General features: G+C 42.0%; 1 protein-coding gene across 4 annotated transcripts in view; it reads right to left on the bottom strand.

Moving 5' to 3' along the window:
• PPP4R4 (protein phosphatase 4 regulatory subunit 4) overlaps positions 1-27,837 on the bottom strand; it is a 1,921,930-nt gene that overhangs the window by 1,595,639 nt on the left and 298,454 nt on the right. For all 4 annotated transcript variants that reach the window (XR_013600947.1, XM_078660096.1, XM_078660097.1 and 1 more), the window contains exon 4: positions 7,550-7,697. Coding sequence is in view for 3 of the 4 variants with exons in the window: in XM_078660096.1 (XP_078516222.1) it covers positions 7,550-7,697 (148 nt within the window). In the remaining variant the exon portion in view is untranslated. The remainder of the gene's footprint in view (positions 1-7,549; positions 7,698-27,837) is intronic.

Raw genomic sequence — 27,837 nt, 5'->3', positions numbered from 1 at the left:
CCCGAGCCCAAGGAAAAGAACCCCACAAAGAAGAGCCAAATTGGTCTCATCGACTCCCCTAAGCCCTCAGGGAAAACAAGACGCTCAGTATACAGAGCTACCGGAGGCTGGTCATAGCCCTATAACAATCAAGCAACCAATTCTCTCGTCACCAATAACCATCTCCTCCGGAAACGGGTCAAGCTCCGGGTTGGTCACCCCGGCGCAGTACACCGAAGTCAATCACAACATGCAATGGGCTCAACCACTGATCCATACCCTTGAACAATCTATAAAAGTACTACATTTTCAGTCAGATAAAATGGATGTGCAAATCCATCTTGTCAACCTCATTGCCAGTCACATTTCTGGAGTAAACACAAAATTTGAATTAATAACATCGTTATTAACAAAGAGAGAAACCCTGGATCAGCAAAGAGACAAAAATAATCAGCTAGCCTCATGCTATTGCGGCCCAATAATTGAGAAACTGGCAACCCTTCCGGAACTCTTAAAAGACGTTCTAGGTGCAGCAAAACATTCTTTCAATAACCACTGCCATGGAATATCTCAAAAACCTGTCGCGCAAGAACCAATTGTTCATCTCCCCAAAGCTAACAATGAGGGAACAAAAAATACCAACGAAATACCAACAAAATTAGAACTTGAGACAAAACAAAACCAAAGCAAAGATCAACTAGTGGAACTACAGCCAACAGCACTGGTGGGAGTTAAAACCACAAAACGGGAAAGAAAGCGTGCGAGGAAGGCTAGGCTTAAATACAACAAACAATCTAGCCCTGCCCCGGTCAAATTATTTCCACTCTTTGCAGCAAAAACATCCACGGAAAGGAAAAAAAACACTACTATCCTTGTCCGAGGCTCGATCCTTTGAAAATAATCAAGCCCACTGCATCCAGATCTCCTTCTCAAAGAGTCAGGGCCTTAGCCACACGGCCAAACCTCAAACTTCCCCCTCAAACCAATCAAGGCGCCGGAAGCCCACCATTAGAGGACAAACCAATCAAAAACGTAACCCCGCCCGTGCAGCAACAAAGTAATACAACATCAGCTGACAAGGAACAGGGTGAACTAGTACACACAAAAAACCAACAATCAGCGGGAAATAGAAGTCCAAGGAGCAGAAAAGTAGCAGGTATTCAACAATGTGCACTTCAACAAGCAGTAACAAACAAGGGGCCTGACGTAGAAAAGCATAACCAACCTTCAGCGAATATGTCGGATGCTCCAACGTTATTCATCCCTCAAAACCTCCCCAAGTTTATTGCTGTAACAATAAAGGGAAAGGATCGCCACCGTAAGCTTTTTGACCAGGATCAAGTGGAGCCACTAATAGGGAACATGGCTCGAAAATCACCAGGAACACCAAGTGCCAGGCTAGAGGTGCTAACCTTATACACGGCAGAGTATGAACAAGAAAGTGGTAAAAACATTCCACAAATCTCAACACCCACCGGTGGAAGAAAGGAACCTGTTCCCTCTTCATACGAAAAGCAAGTCGAATTCGATGAGTGTGAACTAAAATTGTCTTTCATCCCGGAATATTCATCAAAAGGCACCCCAGACACACTCAATAGGGGAAACCTTTTGAGACTCTTCCAAGAAATCCCCGAATTAAAAGGAATCCGTTCGTGTGACCTAACTTTGGTGGAATTCAAGGAAACAACTGGGAGGGGGGTGGAGGAGGAGTCTCTGACTACTTGGTCGTCCATAGACTTGGTGGACAAAATTGCAGCTATGAGTGGAAGATTTGTGGCATGGGGCATCAGGCTTAAGGCATTTCAACGCCCAAGGTATCCATATCCCTTTCTTAAAAAACCAAACAAAGGGAAAAGTCCAGGAAAACACCAGCCCACATGCGTACGTGGTGCATGTTCAAATTCACCGGTAGATCCCTCTCGCAAGAATAGGCACCCCAAAAGCGAAAGTCCTGGTAATACCGGGGGAAGCCTACAGGAAATCAAGGACTGGTCCTGGATCCCAAAAACACTGAACAATAAGTATTCCTAATCAAGAAAGAAAAAGTATTACATTGGCGAGGGAAGATACCCAATAAACCAACATCTCGCTCTGTTTGTGGCACGTGCATGGCTTCAGGGACATGGGCCAAGACCAAGAAACCGTATCATTCCTTATGCAACAACAAATAATCTTGCTCCAAGAAACATGGAACATGGGGGCAAGCTCAATACCTGGTTTCATTGAACATCATCGCCTGGCGGAAAGACGTTCAAATTATGGCCATCCGAGAGGGGGCTTATCAACCTTCATCACTCAAAAATTGAACTGGGCAACAGAGGAATTAGACACAGGGGCAAACTGGATCCAAGTGATCAAGGTAAGCAGCAAGGAACTAACCAGACAACTCCTTCTAATCAACATCTATATCCACCCAGAGAGAAAAAAGCAGAAGGGTAAATATATAACCCTATTAAAGTTACTAAACTCATTGCAGAAAAGCCATATCAATTCCCATATAGTGATCTCAGGCGACTTTAACAGCAATCTCCTAACGACTGAACGGGGGAGAAACAGTAAATCCTCCCAGGGCGCGACCGAGCTTGTTTGTAAACTAGCAGCACTCGACATGACAATCATGAACGGTAAAGCTCCAGGGGATTCGCCACCCACGGCAACATACTTGAGTGGAAAAGTCGCCTCGACAATAGACTTCATAATAATCAGCAACAACCTGCTTCCACAAATTAACAACATTAGAATTATTCCAGGAGCTGAAAGCGACCACCTTCCGTTGACTCTGAACTTGAAGAACAAAACAAAAAACGCTCAAAAGTGCAATACCATCATGCAGCCGCCAGAAACGTTCAATCTGCGTAAACTAAAATGGCGAGGAGTGGCCCCACAATCCATTCAGGAAAAACTCAAGGCCTTTAAAGAAATCCAAGGCCCTGTATAAGAGCATGCTCACGTAATCCACTGGGAGCGATTGGCCGAGTTTTTGACCCTAAATTTCCCGGTCTCCACGCGAAGGATCTCAACAAAAGTCACCAGAAGGGATCCGTGGTTCAATCTAGATCTCAAAATGCAAAAAAGAGAGATCGCGAGAGAAGTGCGACGCCTATCTTGAGTGGGAGAAAAGGGTGGAAAACAAGAAAAACCAAAGTTGCGAACACTAAGGCGCACGTACAGAAGGAACCTGGAAAAAGCAAAAACAGCGCATAAAGAGTCCATCTGGCTTCAACTGTTATCTGCCAGCAAAAAACCGAACAGCAGCGATTTCTGGGGCATTGTCAACACATTAACAGCCGGTCCAAGACTGCATCAGGAGGCAAGAATTGGTGCTGATATATGGATTTCCCACGTGACAACCCTGTTTAATAAATCTACGACGGGTCCCGAACAATTACCTCAGGGGCCTCACCACGAACAGAAGGAAGTCCAAGCCTCATCCACTCTGGTCGCAGCAGAAAACATTACATCTCAATTGAATTCTCTCATCAATGAGCCAAGCTCCCTGACAAACGTGAAAGAGCTAAGTGGTCTCATAATGAAACTAAAGTCTCAGGTAGCGGCCGGGCCAAACGGTATACCAAACGCAATCTTTAGGAATAACCCAGAGTTGTGGTCTTCCATCCTCACCCCAGTCTTCAATGAGATATATTCGCAGTCCAACATCCCGGCTTCCTGGAGGGGGACCATCATCCACCCGATATTCAAAAAGGGAGATCATTGTAAGCCGGGAAACTACAGACTAATCTCATTGATTGACGTTGAAGCAAAACTGTATGCTTCGTGCCTACTAATCCATTTGCAAGGCTGGATGGAGGAAAAAAACATCATACCCAAATTCCAGACAGGATTTAGGCATGCCACTGTATAGGGGTATGGTAATTTCTATCCTCCAAACACCCTGAATAACCTTCAAAACTAAAAATGATTGAAATAACCATAGTTAAGTCTTCTCAGAAAAAAAACGTCGCCCACCCTTACACAATATGGCCGCCACAGTACTTCACTTCCCACCTCGCTAGAGAGTACATACGGGGCTCGAGCTCCTCGTTGATTTTAACTTTACTATTTAACTTTATTGATACATTACAGTCGGCGCATAAATGGCATCGCATTATCATACATCATGTCCATTATTTCCCAACATGATAAATTAATTCGAACTCCATAATTTCATTATGGTTATCAACACCATTTAAAATCATGATCTCGAGTTTTTCAAATCCATAATATTTGTGATCCTAAGTCCGTAGTTGTAAAAAATCCCCTCTCTCAAATACTCGTGTAGATTTCGTAAAACACTGTAATTAAATCAACTCAACGCTTGTTTCCAATAGAACACCCAATGCTAGACTAACCGCGTGTCCCAGGACAACATAAACATTATACCATTGTGAAACCGAGAAACAACTTAAACTCATCCTGTGATAAAGCGACCTGAGTTTTTAGATTGTCCTTTAGCAACAATACATTTTCCAACCATATATTCAATGAGTACATATAACTGGTCATGAAAATGGTAACAAATACTATACTAATGATGAAGTACAAATAAATCGGCACATCATCTCCCATGCTACATCATACAATCAGTGGAATTCAATATACCACAGAAGCATTTCAAAGGGGCCAATTCGTCATATAATCGTTCAAATTTCTCTTTAGAGCTGTTAAACAGAACGATAATAGGTACCCACTAGCACAACATATGAATGTATGCACTGCCCAAAGTAAACATATACACTTCAGGTTTCATGGTCTGCAGATAACCCCTATTGGGAGAAGAGGTGGTAAAAGAGAATTGAGGCTGCGCCAAAATGAGGCACGATGGATCATGAATCTCGATTCTGTAAGAAGTGGGCTTAATTTAGATCACGAGATGCAATATTTCCTAAGTGTCTAAATTAAAGGTCCAATTGGGTAAATGTGGAATGATAGTCAGAAGATGTATGAATAAGATGGAGAAATTTGAACGATTATATGACGAATTAGCCCCTTTGAAATGCTTCTGGGGTATATTGAATTCCACTGATTGTATGATGTAGCATGGGAGATGATGTGCCGATTTATTTGTACTTCATCATTAGTATAGTATTTGTTACCATTTTCATGACCAGTTATATGTACTCATTGAATATATGGTTGGAAAATGTATTGTTGCTAAAGGACAATCTAAAAACTCAGGTCGCTTTATCACAGCATGAGTTTAAGTTGTTTCTCGGTTTCACAATGGTATAATGTTTATGTTGTCCTGGAACACGCCGTTAGTCTAGCATTGGGTGTTCTATTGGAAACAAGCGTCGAGTTGATTTAATTACAGTGTTTTACGAAATCTACACGAGTATTTGAGAGAAGGGATTTTTTACAAATAAGGATCGCAAATATTATGGATTTGAAAAACTTGAAATCATGATTTTAAATGGTGTTGATAACCATAATGAAATGATGGCGTTCAAATTAATTTAGCATGTTGGGAAATAATGGACATGATGTATGATAATACAATGCCATTTATGCGCCGACTGTCATGTATCAATAAAGTTTTATAGTAAAGTTAAAATGAACGAGGAGCTTGAGCCCCGTATGTACTCTCTAGCGAGGTGGGAAGTGAAGTACTGTGGCAGCCATATTGTGTAAGGGTGTGCGACGTTTTTTTTCTGAGAAGACTTAACTGTGGTTATTTCAATAATTTTTAGTTTTGAAGGCAATTCAGGGTGTTTGGAGGATAGAAATTACCATACCCCTATACAGTGGCATGAATCTATTATGGGGTTGATATGCCGAGGGAACACATGATTAGTATAAATGCGGCGAGTACACCCAAGTTGATGCACGTTTACTACACCGATTCGCCTGTGTGAGGAGAACGCTTGTTCATCGAGGTGAGTCTCAAGAGCTGGATGGTTATATAGTTTGTCTAAATTGAGGGTAGAAAACATGTACATGAGCAGGCGATATTATGGAAAAGGTGTTTTTTGGGCATTACAAACAGATTGCTCGAAGAGAATGTCTAATGTGGGTAAGAACTTCTCGGTCTGGACTCGGATGGGGGCACAATGAATGGATACAACGTATGTGTTTAGGAAGGGAGGGATTGTTTTGTGTGACCTGGAGTAAGGATGTAAGAGCGTATTCTTTATGGTTGAGCTCGAAACAAGAATTTAGTAGGGATATCTGCCAGTCAGAAATGTTACTCTGTACGCATTATTAAGAACCTACAGACTGACGATAAGTGGTATATTAGGATTAAATATGTTTGTACGCACATGGTTGCGGATAGTCAACCATTTTTCAGTAAAATATAAAATGTGTTGGGAAGTGTACGGTGTACACAATTGATTAGGGAGTTTGGATTGAGACGATATACTGTCTCATATATTTATATCTGTACTTGTGATTTTAGGCAACAGACCACACTCTCTGTTGAATATCAGTTCCGGATGAGGAACTCACGAAACTAGACGGTAAAGGTTTATGTTGAAAACTACTTTTCTACTCCTTTTTATGTCGAATACGGTTGGAGATGATGTGTAACTGGTGAATATATGATATTTGTCTTACTCCAGTTGGATCCGTTTTATGAAGTTATTTATTGCCTCTCCTGGAATATGGTACATGTGCTATGCAACATTGTTGATGGATATTGAAATCGGTGAGCTTGTTTCCTTTAGGATATCTCTTTGGTGGCTTTCTTGTGGCCCTGGGACTCAGGGTTTTCACCACCTTGTCAGTAGTTAGTTCAATACACGGTGGTTTGAAGATTTTGTTGCATGATTCATGTTTACAACATCAGCCTTTTATGTCTAATAACTTGTTTTCCCTTGTTGTAATGATGTATTAGAGATGAGAGTAATTGAAGAACTGATTTGCATAAAAGTCACTCCATGATCATCTGCTGAACATTTGGGTGATTTGGTGGAGGTGACTTTATGTTGGTAGGATTGTATAATATAGGATTATGTATTCTCTTATATCTCTTCAGAGCCCTGAAGAAGTCAGAGATGCGGAGGCATCGCTAACTGACGAAACACGTGTTGGCTAGAAAGGGTCAGAAGAGAGTCACATGTATCTAAGCTGAAGATTTTATCATACTGCAAGAATAAAATCAACGTGTGAAAAGAAGGAAGACTGGACTTCTTTGAATTATATGAGGAGTTGTGCTCAGGACATTAGCCCCCTTTTGTCTATAACTCCACGGAATTCTGCGGAATGAAACTCTTCGAGCTCAACCGAGGCCTACAAACCTTTAGATAATCTCACTAGTAATGTTTGAGTTGCCAACATTCTGTTGGAAATACCCTTTTCTTCCGTCAAACAGGACTCTAATATGATTCGATGCTATTTTTCCACGCACAACCCTTATAATTCAAGCCTTTTGACACAACACTTACAGGAACTCCTTTGTAGCAGAGCAGTGTAACAATTCCTTCAGAATTGACTTCCCTTAACTTGGTCATAATATGGCTTTATGCAAATTAGCTTTCGATGCGCTACTTTGCAACAATCCAAACAAGATATAAAAGGCAATTTAAGTATTGAATACATGGATAATCTGTAATACACTAGTCATGATCCTGACCTGTGTCTCTGTGCTCCAGATTTTGCAGAATGATTTGCAGGAAGGCTTGGCAGTAGGAATGAATGGACAGGGTTTCTTCTTGTAGAATAGTCAAAAAGGAATAGGTAGCAGTTAACTGCATGTCCACTCCTGCAAGATGTAGGCACTCCTATAGAGTCAGAAAGAAAAAGCATGTTCTTAGATGGATGATAAATACATTAGGAACCACAGGCTATATGGTGCAAGGTAAAGATTAACTGTTCATTATTTATTGCCTGGCCTGACCGCACAGCTGTCATCAGACAATTATTTGAGCATTACTAGAGAAAGGCTTTGACTACGCCACATCTTGGGAGACAGGAGTACATGTTTTGATTGGGCAGAAGACGTGTGCTTCTACAAAAAGTGTGCTTGTCCTCCACACAGTTGTGATCATTTTGTTTATTTATCCAGCTGCCCAATCTTGAACTTTCAGGGGCACAACTATGACATTAGAATGGAATTAAAGTGTCTTAGATAAGTAGATAATTTGTGTTGCTTTTCTCTGGTAGCAGCACAGAGGAGAGGAGGGCTGACATTAACCTTAATTGATTGTATTGGTCTGGCTCGACAGTGCAACTGTAACCTGGCCTTTTAACCTACACTAATATAATTCAACAGTCCTTCACTTCCACACAAATACATATTAATTCCCATGTTATTTACTTGTAATGTTTCATATTACCATACAAAATTTTTCTCAAGCCAGACCTATTAGAATTGCCAATGCTTGCTGTCAAATTTGTTTTAGAAGCATGATATTTTAATAACCTGACTATACACCATGCCATTAAGTCAAACTTATGCCACCATCTTTTATATGCAGAGTGCGCAAATACCACCCCTGGGAACTCTTAGCAATCTTAGTCAGTAACAATGACACATGAATTCCACAACAGAAATTGAACAATTCCAACAGTGAGTCACTGAGCCATTGCTGACTGCATACTTAAGAAACTTACTGAAGGCATCCTTGGAAAATAGTTAAATACTCCTGAGATTACCATTTCAATACAAATCTCACACAATATATTGAGGAGTTAATTAAAAACAGCAAACAAAGGATTTTGAAAGATTTATTCATGCCAAAGAAAGACATTTTTTTTGTTTTGCAATGAAATAAAGGGACACATCTGTAATAAAGTATTGTAGAGGAAGTTGACTGGCTTAAAATTAAAATATATTTGGAAACTGCTGACTTTGTTGTAGTGCCAAGGCACATAATGGGGATGGGATAGCGACTGTACTGGATTTGAACATTATTTTAGAACTGTGGCATTAAAACTGAATTGTCTATGAGGGAGCTGGGACGCATTTCTTCCCAGATTATTAGTCTCAACTGCTGGAGTGCTGTTCAGTCATGAATTCACTACTCAGCTAACTAAGGAAGCACCCTTATGTCAGTCTTAATAAGCGTTAATGCATGTTGAGACTGTCAGGGAAGAGTGAGGAACAGCTGGAAACTATGAGAAAATAGAGTATTAGTTGAAGTGGATATCAGTCCTCTTCAAGTAATAACAGTACTATTCCTTACTTGGTACAGTTAGGTTTCAATAATTTAAACCTGAGCTCAACTATTGGTAGCTGTAGCATAGAGAAGGCAGGCTTAACTTGGGAGAAATGTTTAAAAGATTTTTACCAAAACAATTAAAACGTAGAAAACACAAAAAATAAAAATACCACTCCAGTTTATATTAATAGGGAAACTTTTAATGAACAAATAGGCACCAAAATGAAAAAATAGTCTGATAAAGGGAACCGGAGATGTGATTTTTCAGAATTTTAAATAGTTCTAGTGCCAAAAAGGGCAAAGTCAACTGCGGGTATCTGATCAGGCTAGATTAGATCAAAGTTAAAAATCGAGGCCGAACGCAATAGATTGTGGGTCAAATGCAAGGAGCTTCATCTTGTTGAAAAGTTTCCCGTCTCAGTCGTATTTTCTTGAGAAAAATCCTTGTCGACAAGGTCGCCAGTAGGGTGGGTTACCAGCAGGGTCTGAAAGGGGGGCTCACTGATGACAAATGGCCGAAGTGCAGGACCTTGATAGGAGCCTTGACTGTGGCAGGAAGTTAAGGGTTCTCCGCAATGACGCAGAAAAACACAGAGGGTGTGCAGTCTGAAGTCTGGGCCCAGGAAGGTGTTGACGTCATCAGAGTGATCCTCCGCATTGGTCCTCTGAAATCCTTTACATCCGAACATAAAAACTTTTCAGGAAATCACAATCCTTTCGGTGGGGCAAACCAACAAGTTGAGTCCAACCGGCAGTCCGAACTGGGTGACTGGCTCAGCAGTGGCTTGATGGTAGCTTCAGGTTCTTTTGAAAAGGTTTTCAAATAGGATAGGATAAAATTCATAGTGCGCACTAAAACCCGCAGGTGCCAATGTGCTGTACCTGGACAGATAGATCAACATGAGCAGAGCAACCAAGCATCAAGGATTCAGAAGTGAAGAAAAGCCATGTTTCAGATGTTTTTTGAAGCACATAAAGGAATCTGCTTTAGAAATGTAGGTAGGCAGAGTGTTCCAGAGTTTGGCGGTGGCGACCGAGAAGGTAAGCCCATCCCATCTAGTCTTCCGAAATGTGGGGATCCTGATTTTTTACAGCATCAATCCAGTCTTGCAATTTTGGAGGGGGAAAGAGTGCTCTCTAACATCAGTTAAAGGGCCAGCACTATTTTGCCACAACTTGGGGTTTAGGAATCGATCTCCCAGAAACCATCTGCAGGGCCCAGTGGCAAATCCAGCTGAGCTTAGCAGAGATTTGGGCTTCTGGCAGCTTTTGTACTGGAGATGAACAGTATAATAAATAAATAACCCTTGGAGTCTACTCTTCTGTCCTACGTACAAATGGGGAGCAGCTCCATGGTTTGGGTTTATCTCCACAGGTTCAAAAGTTGGTGTTATGCTTCTTCTGTGTTCCCCAGGTCTTGAGTGGGTACTTTGTGTGCTATTTCTATGCCCAGTGCCAGCCTGTGGGTGGGGGAAACTTCTATCCACTACCAAACCAAGAGAGCAAAAGCTTCCAGGGGTGCCCTTACCCACTGTTGCTGCACTTCCTGTGTGTTTTACTGTAAACTATCCTACAGGGCCAATACCCAAACCCAATATGGTAGAACCTTACTTTCCTTGTGAAGCGCTCTTGGCACACCTGTGACATGTGTCTAGGGAGAGAAAACTTCCCCTGCAAAGCAGTTCTGAAGCAGGTTTTCCCCCTAGTGGGATTGGTGTGGCACTGGCTACTTGGCAAAAGTAGGGCCAGGCCTATGCGTGAGTTGCATCTGCCATTGACAGGGTATGCCCCTTTGAAGTTTGTGCAGTTGATGGGTTCATGCCCCTATGACATTCTATCAGGAGGAGGTAATGCCTCCTCCCACCTGAGGCCCTTTAGTTCCCTTTCCTGGGAGCGATTCACACCTCATTGCAGGTGGCCATTAGGCGTCCAGGTGACAGCTGGGCATTCATTCTGAAAAAACTAGTAGAGGCTTTATGCAGGAAAATGCCAGCTTTCTAAAAGTGGCATTTCCAATATAATGATAAAGTAAAAATAATCAGTCTTAACGATTAGATTGGATTTTAAATTACCATTAATTTAAGTCTTTGGATCACTGGTCTAGCTATTCCCAAACTGACGTTATGCATTATAATTTGTTATAATGTAACCCAGTACTTTTCTGTGGTAGAGTTAGACTTGCCACAGTGAAACATTTCTTTGGAGATTTTTTCACTGCTAGGAGTTATAGAACTTAAGTACATTTATCCTACTTTTTAAATACCATGCACCATGTCCTACGGGCATTTGGTTGGGGAGGGTGGTAAACTACGCTCTGCGGGCGAAGTTTGTGGAGTTTTGCCACTTCGTACTCCGCTTCAAATGTGCAGTTTTCGGTATAAACTCCGCCAACCCGCCGGCAGAGCAGAGTTTACCAGCACTCTCACCCATGGTCTCAGCAATCTCGTTGTGTGGGACACAATAGGGGTTCTTGGCCCCCAATGACCATCAGCAGCCAAGAGGACTTCATCCATAACCAGCAGTACGCTAGGAGGCCTCTTTGCAGAGTGGTTGACAAACAAATGCGTTACTGGGTATAGAGAGATACAGAGCGTACTCACAACAGAGGAGGATAGACACAAACTGACGGTAAGGAAGAAGACAAGTTACTTACCTGTAACTTTGGTTCCCCAGTATTAGTAACTTTCATTGATTCCCAAGCTATGGGAATCTATGAAAGTTCCAATACTGGGGCAACTGTGATTTCTTAAAATATGGGGGCAGTGAATAATTGTGTATGTAGTGAACGTTGAGTCTCACTCTGGATATGTGCTTAGTTATATATATATTTTGCGTACTTTAGGGACACAACCACTTATTATTTCTCCATACTCCGGGGAATCAAGGAATTGATATTTGATGAACGTCGGCCATTCAAGACTTAAGGCCTTCAACTCCCGCCTTGGGGAAAGAAACTAATATGGGAAAACCACGCTCACGTTTGCATAGTGACCAAGCAGGGTAAATTGTATTCTGCGTTATAGGTTAAAAACACGCATTGTGATCTCATCCATAAAAACACTTTTTTGTGATCTGATTCATATAATTATATCAGAGGGACACAAATAGACTGGACGCCAAGAAATGTAAGAAGACTTGAGACTGTTATCTGGTTTGGAATTATCACGGCTGAAAAGTAGGAGTCCTATTACTTACCATAGTATTATACATACAAACCAAAACCATTGGTTGATATTTCCCCATATTTATTTGTGCTGTCCTTCTTATATTGCTAGGGACTACTGACAGAGATTATAGGTAATTACCACACTTGCTCTTTTCTTTTAGTTATGTCTATGCATGTGATGCGTGCTTTACACACAGAGGCATGGTGTAAATGGCACTCCTCATTGAAGTTCTGGGTAGACTGATCCAGATTACTGACTTTAAGTGTTTCGGATTTTACTTGATCATAGATAGAGAACCACGGTCTATGTTTTTATATTTTTTAAATATTTTTTGAGGTTCACAGAGAGTGAATGATGGCTTGTGTCTGCACTTTATTTGCAACATACCTTTCGTATAATGATTTATATAAAGTTTCCTATGAGCAAACAAGGAATAATTTGGCAGTAGAGCACGGAACGTTTCAACTATGATGCATGGGTTTCCACAATGCAAATACACCTAATGACCTGGGTTGTTCAAAATACGTTGGAATTCCACATAAATCACCTGTAGTGATGGGAATATATTGTAAACAAATTATTGTTTACAGCAGTTTTGTGTTTGTATATAATTTCTTAGCCCTCAAGAAGTCGCTGAATATGTGACGAAACACGTGTTGACTGAGATTTGAGAACATCCAATAAGAAGAATAATAAAGACGGGGATAGGATTTGAATACTTATTTGTCACTCTTGATGTGGACTGTAATAAGCGTGTGCTGGGGAATGCAATATTACCCTTTGCAGAGTGATTGAAAAAGGGGGCGGGGCCTCTGATGATGTCTCAGCAATCCCACTGTTGGATACTTACTTGTGGCAAAAGTAGGGGTTCTTGGCCCCAATGACCATCAGCAGCCAAGGAGTCTTCATCCCCCAACCAGTAGTATAGGTTTATCTTGCTGCGTCAAATTTGCAGTTTTTAAACTGCACACTCAGGCTTCAGGAGCAGGCCTGTAGGCTAGCTTGTATTGTCACTTTAGTGTTCCCTAAATATGTGCTGCAGTCCACTAGTGACATTTAACTTACAGGCTGTTGATAGACTTGGTACCATATACTAGAGACTTATATGTAAGCTTAATGTCCCAATAAGGATTTTTAACCCTTTCATAATTTTTACGAGTCAGAGCAAATTTTCTGGGGCCTGCTTATCAGGGTGCCATTGTACGAAGTCCAAAAACCAACAGGATCAGTGCAGAAAAGTGCAATGCAGAATGTAGTGGCGGCTACCACAAAGTCAGGCTGACTGGCGATGCATCTCAGGCGGATCAGCGAGTAGGTAGGTCTCAGCTGCCTATTGGTTCTCAGACCACTTTTTTAGTGGAAAATGTTCTAAGTTTCAAGTTTAGGTTTTTGGGCTGTTTTGGCAACTTAAGCACCATATCCAAGGGCCCACTGGGTGGGCACCACTTGGAGGATAGGACTCACTTCATGCAGGATCCAGGTGTGGGGTTAAACCTGTTGGACCTCTTTGTGTCCCTGTAGCTCAGAAGAGGAGACCAACCAACTGCTCTTGGTGCCACTCTGCTAGTCCTGGGATCAAGCAGCAAGGCAAACCTCAAGCAGCAGGGCACCCCTCTGGTCGCAGCAGGGTACTCCTCTGACTTACAAAGCAGACCTCAAGCAGCAGGGTAGTCCTCTGAGGTACAGGGCAGTTCTTAAGGGGGTCCTCCGGAGGTTCAGTAGTGAACTGAAAAGTTGGACAGAGAGTCAAGTATTTATAACTGGAGCCAGCCTTTGAGGTGGGAGAAATGTCTAGGTCTGTCTTCCACCTAGTTATAGAATCCCCCCAAAGCTCCAAGAGGTTTAAGGTAACAAAAAAACGAGTGTCAAGTTCTTTGTCAGTGTGCTGAGGCACCTCCTTTCAAAGGTAAGTTGGGTGAAGAGCTGCTCTACCTCTCCCATTCTGGCAGAATGGCAATCCTGCCAACATTTAGTCCCACTTTTGCTCACTTCTGTGAGGAATGCACAAAGGCCAACTACACTTAGTCATGTGACCCAGGACATAAGCTGAAGGCACCAAATGGTTAGGACAAAAAAATGCAACTTTCTAAAAGTGTTACATAACAGAAAAAATGGCTGTAATTATTGTACCTTCATTGTTAACCCCTGCGCTGTGGCGAGAATTTCGACACGGCGCAGGGGGCTAGAGGGTGAGCACGGCGCTGCTGTGCTCGTGATGGAACCACGCCGTCATGAGTTAAGGGTGACGTTTGCTCATGACGGCTTGGTTCCGTCACTGCCCCGCCCACTCATTATACCGCGTGGGAGGAGCGGCAGCCGCATGACGGAACCACGCCGTCATGAGCACACGCCACCAGTGACTCATGATGGCGTGGTTCCGTCATAAGCAGGCAATGGGTTAAACAAACCATTTCAAGTAAGTTATTATTTTGACCCATGTATTTATTTGATGGCTTATACAGTAATATTTTAAACAGCATATTATAAACTTTGGATATATTATGAGGAGGGACACTTCTCAACCCTTCTTTTCAATGAACAAATATATCCCACAGAACAAAACAAAACTGTTCAATTCAAATATTGTACATAATAAAAAATAACTGTGAGTTGTGCACAAAAACAATAAATATCAACTTAAGTGACGATTCCATATAGAATGAACAATATCAACATACAACTTAATGGAATATTCAGAACCAGTCAAATTATATATTCAAAACTAGAAGTAACTATCACAGTGGTTCTCAATGCCGTAAACCTCTTGGAAGACACTTGGGGGTTTCAAAGTTATATGACAAGAGTAGGATTTTCATTCAGAGTATTTGCCCACAACTCAAAATTATTTTGAAAAGAAGTCCCCAAGGATTTTCACTGACGCATTTCGAACCATTCCTTGAAGCAGTTTTGTCTTGTCTGGTGGGGTATATTTGTTCATTGAAAAATAAGGGTTGAGAAGTGTCCCAGTAAATGAAATGCCACTAGTGGGCCTGCAGCACTGGTTGCACCACCCACTTGAGTAACCCTTTAAATAAGTCTCAGGTCTGCCATTGCAGCCTATGTGTGCAGTTTTAAACTGCCATTTCGACCTTGCAAGTGAACTTTTTGCCAGGCCCAAACCTTCCTTTTTAATACATGTAAGTCACCCGAGAGTAGGCTTTCTGAGGGTGAAGTATTTAAGATGTTGGACATGTACTTTTAACTTTTACAAGTCCCAGTAGTGAAAAACCCCAAAATGTGTCATTCACTACTGCAATTCCTACTCTTCCCATAGGATAACATTGGAATTACCTTATTCTGTTCAATAAGGCTATATTCCTAATAGGAGCAGGTAAACAGTTTATATTTAGCGGCTTTGAAACTGTAATAAAAATCATCTTTTATGGTAAAGTCAGATTTTTAGTCACGATTCTGAAAATTACACTTTTAGAAAGTTGGCATTTTCTTGTCCCAAATATTGGTGTCTACTGCCTGTATCCTGGGTCACTTGACTGGGTGTATTTGTCAGTTAGTCTTTGTGCATTCATCCCAGACAATGAGACAAATGGAAACTAGGTGTTGGCAAGGTGGGCCACTCTGAGTTATTGGGAGGAGTTAATACATACCACACATACACATCACAATGTCCCTGTCTGAGCACACTCACAAAGTGTTTGACACTAGTCTATTGTGATTCCAGACAGCCGAGGCAGGAAATTCCAAGCACCTCTGGGGGTAGAAACCTCTAGAAGATTCTCCTACTTGAAAAGTGGGTACCATGTAGAACTATTGGACCTCAGACCTCAACTCTTCAGTAGACTTCTGGACCAGCACAAGAATCTGCCAGGAAGAAGAACTGCTGTGCTGCTGAAAGGACCGCCAGTCTGCTGAACTGCTGCCCTCAAGGACTACTGCCTGCTTTGCTGACCTTCTACCTGCGACCTCTTATCTGGGTGGGAAGGACTAGACCTGTAAATTGCACCGAGGACCACCAATGTAACTCCAAATGCAAGTCACTTGTAACCCACCCCTGAAGTCTGTAATTGTGTGTACTGCCCTCCCAAGTGGTGTCACCCCAATCTTGGACACTTGTAAGGGGGCTTGAAGGTGCTCTGCCAGCACATCTGTGGATCCAGCAGAACCACTGCATTTCCACTGCTGTGCGGCACAACCCAGAGCAGAACTGATGGATAGCCTTTGTGCGTAAATCTCTTGTCACAAGAAGCTCTTATCATCAACGCAGCCTCATCAGACCAACCACTGCACATCGCACCCTAGACACAGGACTTCACATCCAAGCCCCCCTCATTGACGGCCTTCTCGATGATGATGCAGCACTCACAGCTCCCCGGAACCAATTTTGCATGACGCACCTCCCACCTGCACCTAGCTTCGCCTCAACTCCATGAAGGCATTCTTGATGTAGGACCACGCAATGGTCTGCAACCAGGATTTAAGGTACTCTTGCTCAACAGGCTTAACTGGGTTCCTGTAAGCGGCCCGTGCTCCGTCGCGGTCAGCCTGAACTTGAGACTTTGTCCCAGACCGGTGTGACCAGATGACAGCATTCGGCGCTTTGTGCGATTTGGGACTGTTTTCATTGTAATTTCTAAACTTGCATATCTCCGTTTATACTAATTGGATTTTTGGCTCCTTATTTGTTAAAATTTACTCTAATACTGTGTGGGATTTTCCGTGTGCTGTTTTCTCACCTTATTACTGTTTAAAGTGCTGCATAAATACCTTAGAGATTGTTTCTAAATTTAGCCAGACTGCTCTGAGCCAACCTACCTGTGGGTTGTGCACAGGTTAATTTAGGTTTTGCTTGTGACTTCACCCCAACAAGCATTGTGGTTGCTTCTTGAGTAGGGTTTCACCCCTCTCAACCAGTAACCCAATTTCTTATAGGCACGAAAAGGTGTTATATGGTAAGACAGTGTTTTCCTTTGGGAGAGCCGGTCTTGCCTCAATGAAAAACAACTTGGAAAGGTTTTTCACTGCCAGGATATGTAAAACATTAAATATACATGACTTAACTTGTAAATAACACGCACCATGCCCTATGTGCATTTAGGGCCTAACTTGAGTGCAACTTATAAGTATTAAAAAGGAAGGTTTAGACCTGGTAAAAGGTGTGTTTTGCCAAGTTGAAATGATAGTTTAAAAATGCACCCCAGTCTGCATTTGTCAGGTCTGGACATGTGTTTTTCAGTGCTACTTTGGGTGGCTCAATGAGTGCTGCAGGCCACATATGGCACCATTTACTAGGGACTTACAAGTAAATTAAATGTGCCAATCAGGGGAATGCTAATTCTAATATGTTGAGAGAGGACAAGCATCTTACCCACCGGTGAGCAGGACTAAAGTGAGCAGGATTCTATGTCCAGCAAAAACAGATTCAGTAAAAGAGGGCAACAATATGGAGTCGGGGGTGGGATACCACAAGAAAGATGGTAATTTCCAACACTTTCTGACTAACTTCCTGTGAATTTTGTCTCTTTGTGGGAGAGGTGTGGCCCCGCGGCCAGGGCGACTGACGCTGGAATCTGGGGATCAGGGATCGATCCCCGGCTCCGGCGGCAGGTTAGCCCAGCACCATGTGACTCTGGGCAATAGCTCGCTTAATCTTTCCGACGGCCCCCAGCGCCTAGAGACCCTTACGGGTGATTGTGCGCTTTACAAATGTGGATTATTATTATTATTATTTGTGAGGCACAAACTCTTTGGCATGGACAGGGGTATCTCTTTTTTAGAAAGGCATATGTGTGAACCAGGAGTATTAATGTTCACTAATTCCGTAGATCCTAGTCACTCATTCCCACTAATGATTCCACAATGTATCGACAGCTTTATGGGGCACTACACAGCCACAACTTCCTCTCTTTAGTATAGGTAATAAGTATAGTGAAGCTGCTAGCTGTTCGAAATAAACCGTGGGATGGTATCTTCAGTGTATCCTTTCTCAAGGAAATCCTAGTCTGGCCGTATAGAGAGCATTCCCAATACCAATCAAGGGCCAGGGTAAAATCATCATAATTAAAAACAATCTGAAATATTAGGTGAATGAAGCTATAAGGGCTACCTTATATTCCTGATCCTCATATATCTGTTTCCTACACCTATGGACATGCTCATCAGAGGCTTTTGCAAGACCCAGGACATGTATCTACTTATAGGAAATCGGTCACACATCATTACTGACCTCTCAGTAAAGCTACTATGTATCAACTACATTCACATTGCAGTTATACAAGTCGTATAGATTAGAAAGATATGCCGTATATACTACCCATGTGCCGGCGTGTCACTGGGCTGGTCTTTACCTCTGAAAGAGCACTGGACCTGTGACAGCATCAATGTGACTGCCTAAGGTCAGGGCGCCTGATGTGACTATGAGGCCGCCCGAGGCAGCATTGTGGTATTAGGTGGCAATAGATAATGGTGAGAGCTGCTGGATCACTGGAAGAAGCACTGCTTTTGGAAGCTTAGCACGAGGCCAAAGTAGTTAATCCTTACCGCAGAACTCGCCACAACAATCAAAACTGCAAATTTATCCTACCATGTCAAAGCAGCCAACAACTTGCCTGCACTGGGAGGGGAAGGTGGTGGTGAGGCTAGGCTGGTGGTCATCCTGGCTCATGTCAGCTGGGTTTGGGTTCAGGTAGCAAGGGCCTTATGGTCGCTGAGAGCGGACGAGGACAAAGCAAAAGGGTAGTGATCATACTGCGCAGCGAGCTAGGCCACTGTTTCTCCTCCTTTGGAAGAGTGCACACTCGCATTCAGTGGCTTTATATTCCCTGCATCGAAGCAGCAGGTAACACAACCAGGCCAAATCCTCTGAAAAGCTGCTATTGGTACAGCAGAGTGCTTCATGGGTCGTCTGTCCTCTGTCACACTACCTGTCTCTGACATGCTTTTTGTCCGACAATGAAGGTCATCTGTTATCAACCTGCTTCAGGTTGTCAACAACCTTCATTGAGTCCTAGGTTTGCAGCCAAAAGATCTAATCAAACTGAAGTTGTAGATTTATTTTCCTTACAATAGGTCAGCGACGCGTCTACAGGTTTCAGCATGATTAGTTCATCATTTGAAAATTGTATTGTATTGTATGGCATATTTATATAGCGCGAAACTGTCCCCCAAAGGGTATCCTGGCGCTTGACTTAACCAGCCATACGCGATGTTATGCTGCCTCAATCTTTACGCTATCCTGGGGAAGAGGTGTGTTTTTAAACCTTTTTTGAAGGAGGGAAGATCCTCCTTGCTTCTCAAGGGCAAGGGTAGAGCATTCCACAGCTTAGCTGCGGCGAATCTAAAGGAGCGTCCGCCCATCCGAGTCCTCACAATTTTAGGGATTACCACCAGACAAGCTGATGAAGAACGAAGGGGTCTGGTAGGAATATACCAGGAGAACATCGTCTGCAACGAAGTCCGCCCCTGGCCATGGACGGCCCTAAAAACAAGACATAGAGCTTTAAAATCAATACGCTGGACAATTGGCAGCCAGTGGAGATCCATAAGCGCCAAGGAAGAGGAATCAAGACGCCATCTAGACAGAGCCAGCTTAGCAGCCATATTCTGCACTCGCTGCAGTTTACCCACTAGGATAGCTGGCGACTAACTGGATGACACCTGCGCGGGATGGAGTACATTGACATAGATGGCACAACACTTACTTCAACGCATTGACTGCTGCTGAGAAACCAAGGATTGAATGTGACCACGGTTTTTACTATTTCAAAATCCAAACATTATGAGGCACATTTGTTCAGTACAGTACAGAGCCTATCCCTCAGGAAAAGTAAAATTCAGCGCTCTCAAAACTGCCTTATATGAAAGCAGTGTCATCACACTTTATGTTGAAAAACGGACCTATATATTATTCCGTTCACAGTGAACTCTAGCTAGGAAAACTTATTCTGATGCCTTTTATGTGTCCATTATATTTATTTCTATTGATTTCTTTCATTGTATTCCGTTCACTTACGTGGGTCTTTGGTTTATCTCGGAGAGTATGTTTAATCTGCCTGTTTTTAGTATCAACAGCAAACACCTTCATGAAAATGTGTGTTTCATATTTAACAATTCAAGTATGGTTACGAAGAACCTAGCAATAATAATGCTATTCAATTAAAGCCGTGAGTTTGCTGAAAGTGTCACACTTCGCATGTGGCTACTTTGCAAGCAGTATTAGATTTTCTCCATATACATTTATATGGATACATTCAGCATTTTATTATAGCATGGGAATCTCCAAGGAAAGGAATTTAGCTGTTTAAAAAAAAAAAAAAAAACACAGACAGATGCTATAACCCACAAACAAAGTAGGCCACAGAAAACCACTGAATGGAAGAAAAGTAATCAAAGACTGAACATCAAAAATGAAGAAGAGTACTAGATATGTTTGAAAGTGCATACAAAATACACATTAACTATAGTTATTCGTGTCTCCAGCTCACTTGGGGCTCCTCATTCGCTGACTTGCCTATATGAAATAAATCCTTGCAAAGTACTGAACCTTCGATTCCGACTTTGTCAGAGGAGGCGGTAGCCGCAAGCTCCTAAGATAACAATAGCTAACTGCCATATTTCAAGGAAGCTTCAGAGGCCAACACCAATCAGATGGCAGTACCACCATCTCCACAAGTGGCGTGTCTGTAAGCATCTGATGGCAGCATTTTCCACCTGATTTTGAGATGGACTGTCAGGGTAGAACAAGCATTGGCATAGCCAATAGGTCTCGCCTTTGGGACCTTATAAGTGTTTAGACAAGCAACAGTTGATGTTGTTGCACCATGGATATTGTACTGCATAACTAAATACTTATAAGGTTCCAAAGGCGAGACCTATTGGCTATGCCAATGCTTCTTTTCTTATTAATAAGAAGGGTCACAAATTGTTGTTGTTTTGCGTATACACCAGTATTTACTATCAATTAAAACATGGCTAGCATTTGGACCTAGCAGACCTCAGGATACTGGAAGGACATAATGTAAACCAGACAGCGGCCAATTAAAGGAAATACAGATTTTTGATACAGAAAAATGCTAAAGATCCAGGTGAAGCTGAGGAGAGTAAGAGTACAAATTATGACTAGGGTTGCAAACGGAGGAAATTAAATTACTGAACTGAAGTTTCTTTAAACATGACCAGCAACTACTGAGGCACAATATAACCGACTCAAAACAAGGGAAATGCATTATTTAAGCATGCAGACTGATTCCCTTATGAAGTATCGTTGGATGTAAATGATAGGCTTATTTTAAATAAAAAGTAAACAAACACAGAAAAGAGTTTCCTCAACATGTGTGCGACGTGTAGTTTCTTTTTAGGTCTCGCCTAGCGACGCAGTGCATCCGCTGCATGCCTTGGCGAGCCCTATAGTTGTCGGTTTCTCTGGCAAAGGGAGGCAGGAGATGTGCACGCGTACGGACAGGAGATGTGCACTCCGTGCGCGTGCACATCTCCTGTCCCCGCGTGAACACAGCGCGCACATGGCGCGCTTTCACTTTCCCTCCCGAACTTGTCAAAGGAGAGCCTGGAAGCGCGAGCTGTATGCTGAAGCCACGCCCTGCTCGGAGGAAAACAACCCGTGAATCCTTGGATATTGGTATTCAAAGTTGCTTGACCGCGCTTGTTTATTTGTGTATTTAAATAATTTGCTACAGGATTTGCCAGGCGGGCCGTTTTCACTTTTGCGGCCGGACCACGCTTGTTTGAAGCACCTATGCGTCTCTAGAAAACCGACTATTGTGCGAAGTTGCCTGGACACGTTCCTATTTGGTGAAGATATCCCCATGCAATAATGTCGAGGGGTAGTGCAAACATGCACTTCTGATCCTGTCTCTGGTTTTAATCGGACATCTCTGTGGAACGGGATGATAAATGAGGCAATGAATTTGTTAGTTTTAAAATACGATAGAAGCCCTATTTTCTCAATACTATCTGGCATGGTTCTGCAAATGGGCACTTCCATGCCATTTCTTGAGCTTCTCTGTTCCTCGACTAATCTCTTCTTTCTGTAGTAGAATTTTAGGGGAATGGCAGTCCTAGTTTTATTTTATTTTTTACCCTGAAGAACAACTAAAAAATAAGTCTTTTTGCGGGTGCCGCCATTGACTGACAGTGGGCATATTTTCACAAGCGTGGTATAGTTCTTGCTGTTCTTTGGTATACTGTGGTGCAGTTCCACAGCACTTGCTTCTTTTCATGGGGGCAGATTAAAATGTGCTTTTATGACACCCGCCTTGTTTGAAATGTATCCACAGGCCTTTGGGACGTTTCCCGCTTCTAAATCAGCCTCAAATCTGTGCGGTTAAAAGCCATGCAAGGGCTCCACCTCCTTCCAGTGCAGATAGTTTTGCAGAAGTAACACTATTGGTAATGAAAGCTGTGTTTGTTCCTTGACGTGCGGCGGCAAAATATTCAACATAAAAGGTTACTTTTAAAAACTATATTAAACCAAAAGATTACTTTTAAATGCTAAATATTGGGGGAGAAACCCAAACCACTTTGCAAGTTTGACAGCTTTCGCTTTAATATATTGAGGGGCACTCTTCCATGCCATAGAGAACGGACCGTTGGGTGTAGTTCAGCTATACTCCTGTATGTGATGTAACCCACCTGGAGAGGTTTCCCATACAACTTCCTGCCTCCAGGGTGGAGTGAATGAGAAGCTGCTCTTGTGAGCTGGTTACTTTACTTTTTTTTGGTAAAAAGCGGTATTAGGATTTCACTGTCTCCATTCCGAAGTGTTCTTCTCTGTATAATGGTACTACGCTTGTGAGATGTTATGTTTAATCAGTGAGGCATCCACAGAGTGAGTTACTTGTGTCTGATTTTCTGGAGCAGCAGAGCTAGGCTCCTTTTCTGTTTGAAGTAAGCACCAAATTAAGCAGTGAAAATTGGTACATGGTGCAGGTTCCAGTATCTGAGGGGTGGCTCTGAAGGTGAGAGATTAAATAAAGAGAGACGGCCCCACTAACAACACAGGCTGTGCTGGAGCCATAACCCTCTAGAAATGGTAACGGTCTGCAGAGATGTCAGTCTTTTTTATGAAAATTGTGAAGTCTCAGTCGGAGTTTGAATGTTTCAGGCCAGCGGAGTTTGAATTCCTCAGCTGTTCCTAGTGGAGTAGCATGGGTGCTTTTAGGAATCCTTCGCCACAGTTCAAGCCATCTCTTTGTCTTCAGCAGCATCAACACGTTTTTGACAGTTTCTCCTCCTGTATAAAGTTCGTAATGCTGCTTAGAATGAAAACTGCCTAAGCCTGGTAAAAGTAGAGTGTGGTACCTTACCTAACGTAACTTGTTTGACGATGAGACACATAGATTTTTCATTTTCCTCAACTTCACTTTACACCCTTAAATTATACCAGGTTGCTGCGAGTGTTCTTGCCTTATCCTTTGACCTCGAAACTCAGTCCAACAACGACCTTGAGTCTGAAAGAACATCTGGATACATAGCTCAGTTTATTTAAGGTCTTGCTGCTGAGATGTGTAAGTTCTACATGTACGAAGCCCGGCCTTTTATCCTCCCATAGTCCATAAAATGAGTATCAGTTTGAATTGCATAACAATAATTGATTATAGAGTGTTTCAAATACTCACTTTGTGCTAATGTTATTATGTTCACCATAATTCTCTAACGACAGTCAAAAGATAAAGTACCCCTCTTTTTCGTGGCTGGTGGTCTTGCGGATAGAAGAACGTTTTTGTCTAAGCAATTGATAGCCACATGCAGTCTGTATTAATGACATTACCAGGAGGACAATTGTCCACGTACAGGTAATTAAACGGCAGATTTGATTAGGCGGCAGCTGCAATACTAGCACTCTTGGGCAATATTCCACAGGCACAAATGTATTCGAGACCAATAATCCTTTTGTGTGAGCAGTGTTTCCTTGGCACTGGGTTTGCAGATGGGTAGCAATTAGGCAAAGGAGCTCTTGGAATCCTATTTAAATACGCGCTCACTCTGCAATGTCCTGCTTCCTCTGGATTAGCCCTATCAGGTGTTCTATCAACCCTGGGTGCCAATCTATTTAAGATCAAATGTTGCAGAAGGAACACGTTATTGCCTTGTAGTAATTTATCTCCTGCTGGCGCATAGTCTGTTTGTTGACTCGTGACTGACTAGTGATCTCTGCCATGAAGCCTAAAATGAGTTTTTCCTACTTTGTTTCCTAGGCCCAAAAATATATTTGTTACCTGAGGGGCATGTTTATATTTCCTTTATGGTTTGACGAGTAACATCTGGAAACATGGCCACTTTAAATGCGAAGAGAGGGCTTAGAGTATTTAACAGTGAATAAAAGGAGGTGAGATCCACATTTGAAGACATATAATTATACATAAACAATAGCAATGTAACATCCTAAATCCCCCAGTTAGGATGCCAGGTAAATAGGATGCTTAGTTATTTGCAAGTTAGAAATTGGCCATGAGGTTGAATATGTCAACCATGTCTGTAAATTCAGTATGCTATCATTAAACTGGTCTTATATCCCTTTTGAATAGTAGTTAGGGTACACCCTGCATGTCTATTCTAATATGTCGTGCATATCTAGTTTTAACATTCAACTTTTTGTTGCATCTATTCCATCAGTATCTGATAATATCTACCAGAACATGTACAGGTTTAGGATTGTATTTTATATATATAGCAGGCAAGCAAATAGTTCACCACCACCATCCCATGCAGGGCATATGTTGCCTCAGCTCTAGGAGAGTCCTCCCGCCACCCCTTTCCTCCACACTATTGCAGTTATGTAGCTAAATAGCAGTTTTTGAGGTCTGAGAGGACCATACCTCTATTTATCCAGCCGTAACTGGTGGGGGGCTAGTGTAGTTCTATCCCTACTATGTTCCCAAAGTTAGGCAGTGATCATACACTCCATTTTACAAAACCGCTTTCTGTAAAAGTAAAGTGGTGAAGAAATATAAGAATTAGGGCAAGACCACCATTTTTACCTGTGTTATTTAATCCATAACTGACAGTGGTAATTAAGCCTACAATGACATTTTCCCCTTGTCATTGTGAGTGATTTTGTTCCCCTCTGGGATATCATGGGCTGAGCAAATGTTTTTTTACTCCTAATCCCATCTCAGTATGTTACAAAACGTGGGCAGCAAAATGTCTGTATGGCCTCCTTTTAAGGATAATATGCACGGCTTTTTACAATTAACTCTCAAACCAGTCTCTTTGGCGAATGTTCTACCAGCTTATATAGAATTGGGATTCCACTATCAGTATTATGTACATGCAGAAGGTCATCATGTACAAATAACTAAATCGTATGGTTTTATCCCAAGAAAATGATACCAACATCCTAACCAATTAGTCACTCTAGGTTTGTTGCATACAACGTACCCTCTGTTTTGTACAGCGTTTGATAGTATTGTTTTTTTTGTGGCTATTAATTTGTCAAGATCACTCACTCCCATTGCTAGTTACTTCCAGTGCTCTCGTATCATTTTCAGGTCGCATTAGCAACCTGTCCAGTTAAAACCATCTCATATAAATGAATTGATAAAATTAGATAATTTATGGAACATAAATTAATACAACAGTGGCCCAAAATAGTTAGCACTATATGGTGGTCATATTATAATCTGTGTAGTACGTTGTCTAATGGTGCAATCATTCAGTTAATCTAGCTGGTTCATTTTGCACAGAGGTAATGCTGCTTCTTAAAAAACATAAATCATTTGAAATCTTGATACCGTGAAGAAAGGAGGGGCAGGGTTAGTTCGAAGGATCCTAAAAGTCTCCTCATGATTTCTGGTACCCAAACTCCTGCAAATGGGAACCAGGCATTTAAACCTAGGCCTATTAAAAACTGGGCAAGAAAAAAAATAAGTGGGGCACTGTTTCTCACGCATGTCCACAACTAGGACAGCTCGGGTCATTGGGATCAGCAACTCCTGCCCAGCCAGATGTGACTTCATGAAGAGGAGTTTCAGTTCACTTGTTACTCGTGGATGGAGGTGTGCAGCAAAGCAAGAGTACATAATTGTGCGCATCTTGGTAGGACAGCGTATACTGGCAGCGGAGATGTGGTGCATTTGTGGGTGGATGTAAATTGTACAAAGATTTGATTATACAACATATATTTTATCCTTCCATATGCCATGGGTTTGGATTAAATAAACGAGTGAATCAAGTAAAATGTTGAAGCAAGGTGGGTTTATTAAAACCTCATCCCAAGTACAGCCTACAGCAACTGACAAAGTGAGAATCTAACAGAGAGTCTGTTCTAAGAACATAGAACACAGGTATAGAACTTGGGGACTTAAAGGGGAAGGGTAGCAAGACATCACACATCTCCCTTCTATACAAAAAGAAGGAACAGAGCTTTAAACATAGTCTTTCAAATAAGAGGGAGCTCTACGAGTTCTTTGACTTCTCTTAGGTGGATGCAAAGTCCTATTTACAGAAGAATAAGAATCAAAGTGGAAATCATTGCATGAATTATCAGAAACATTAGAAAAAGGCATGTCAGGATTAACAACAACTACACGACTCTTATTCCAAATTCTCCCATCATCAGTTTTGACAGCATTTTTAAAGATCTTAATAACAGTCCTAATGTCAGTGTATTTCGACCATGGTTTACGTCCCACAGGAGTCTTAATTTTAACAAGATCACCTATTTTGACCTCATGAGAAGAAACACTTCTCTTAAGATCAAAATAGGTCTTGCGAGTATCCTGTTTGAGCAACTCCCTGGTTCTCCATTCACCAATATCGTTATTGACAAGACCTTTGTTCAGATACATCCACCCCGGACACATCAACGTGTTAGGAACTCTTCCTTTGAAAAGCTCAAACGGGGACCTTCCAGTAGTAGAATGTGGGGCAAAACGATAAATGTTAATCCTGTCCTGGAGAGTGGACTTCCAATCTAAACCAGAAGAATGAGCCAGTTGTATAGATTCTTTCAGAGTCTTGTTGACTCTTTCTACAGCACCATTGGTTTCAGGATGATACAGTGAACACCTTTTGTGAATTATGCCACATTTTTTTAGGAAGTCAGAAAACATAGAGGAACAAAACTGAGGACCATTGTCAGAGAGAAGACTATTAGGAAAGCTTTCTTTATTAAATACGGGCTCCAAAAACTTAATAACTGAATTAGATGTAATTTCTCTGACAGCAGAAACCTCGATCCACCTAGAGTATAGATCAATCAACACAATGAGATACGGGGTATCAGAAACACCAGAGAGAGGGCCAACAATGTCAATAGCGACCTCATCCCACGGATGGCCAGGTAAAATCCTCTTCACCATAGGCATCTGTCTTGTTTTTAAAATTTTGTCACTAGAACAGCATTCAGGACATTCACGTACCATCCTCTCAATTTCTAGGTCCATGCCAGGCCACCAAAACTGCATGCGAAGAAACTCTTTTGTCTTGACAATACCCAAATGTCCACAATGAGCAAGGGACAACAACTTACACCTTAGAGAGGCAGGGGGAACAAGTTTTGTACCACGAGTTAAGAGTCCATCACACACAGACAGTTCATCAGAGACTAACGACCAAGGCTTATCTAAGCGAGAATTATTTTTTAAGGAAAGAATAACCTTCAAAATACCTTCATCCTTTTC

The sequence above is a fragment of the Lissotriton helveticus genome, chromosome 9, assembly GCF_964261635.1.
Source record: "Lissotriton helveticus chromosome 9, aLisHel1.1, whole genome shotgun sequence".
NCBI classification, from domain to species: domain Eukaryota; kingdom Metazoa; phylum Chordata; class Amphibia; order Caudata; family Salamandridae; genus Lissotriton; species Lissotriton helveticus.
Note: the sequence above shows the minus strand (reverse complement) of the source record. Positions and strands in the feature narration are given on the sequence as shown.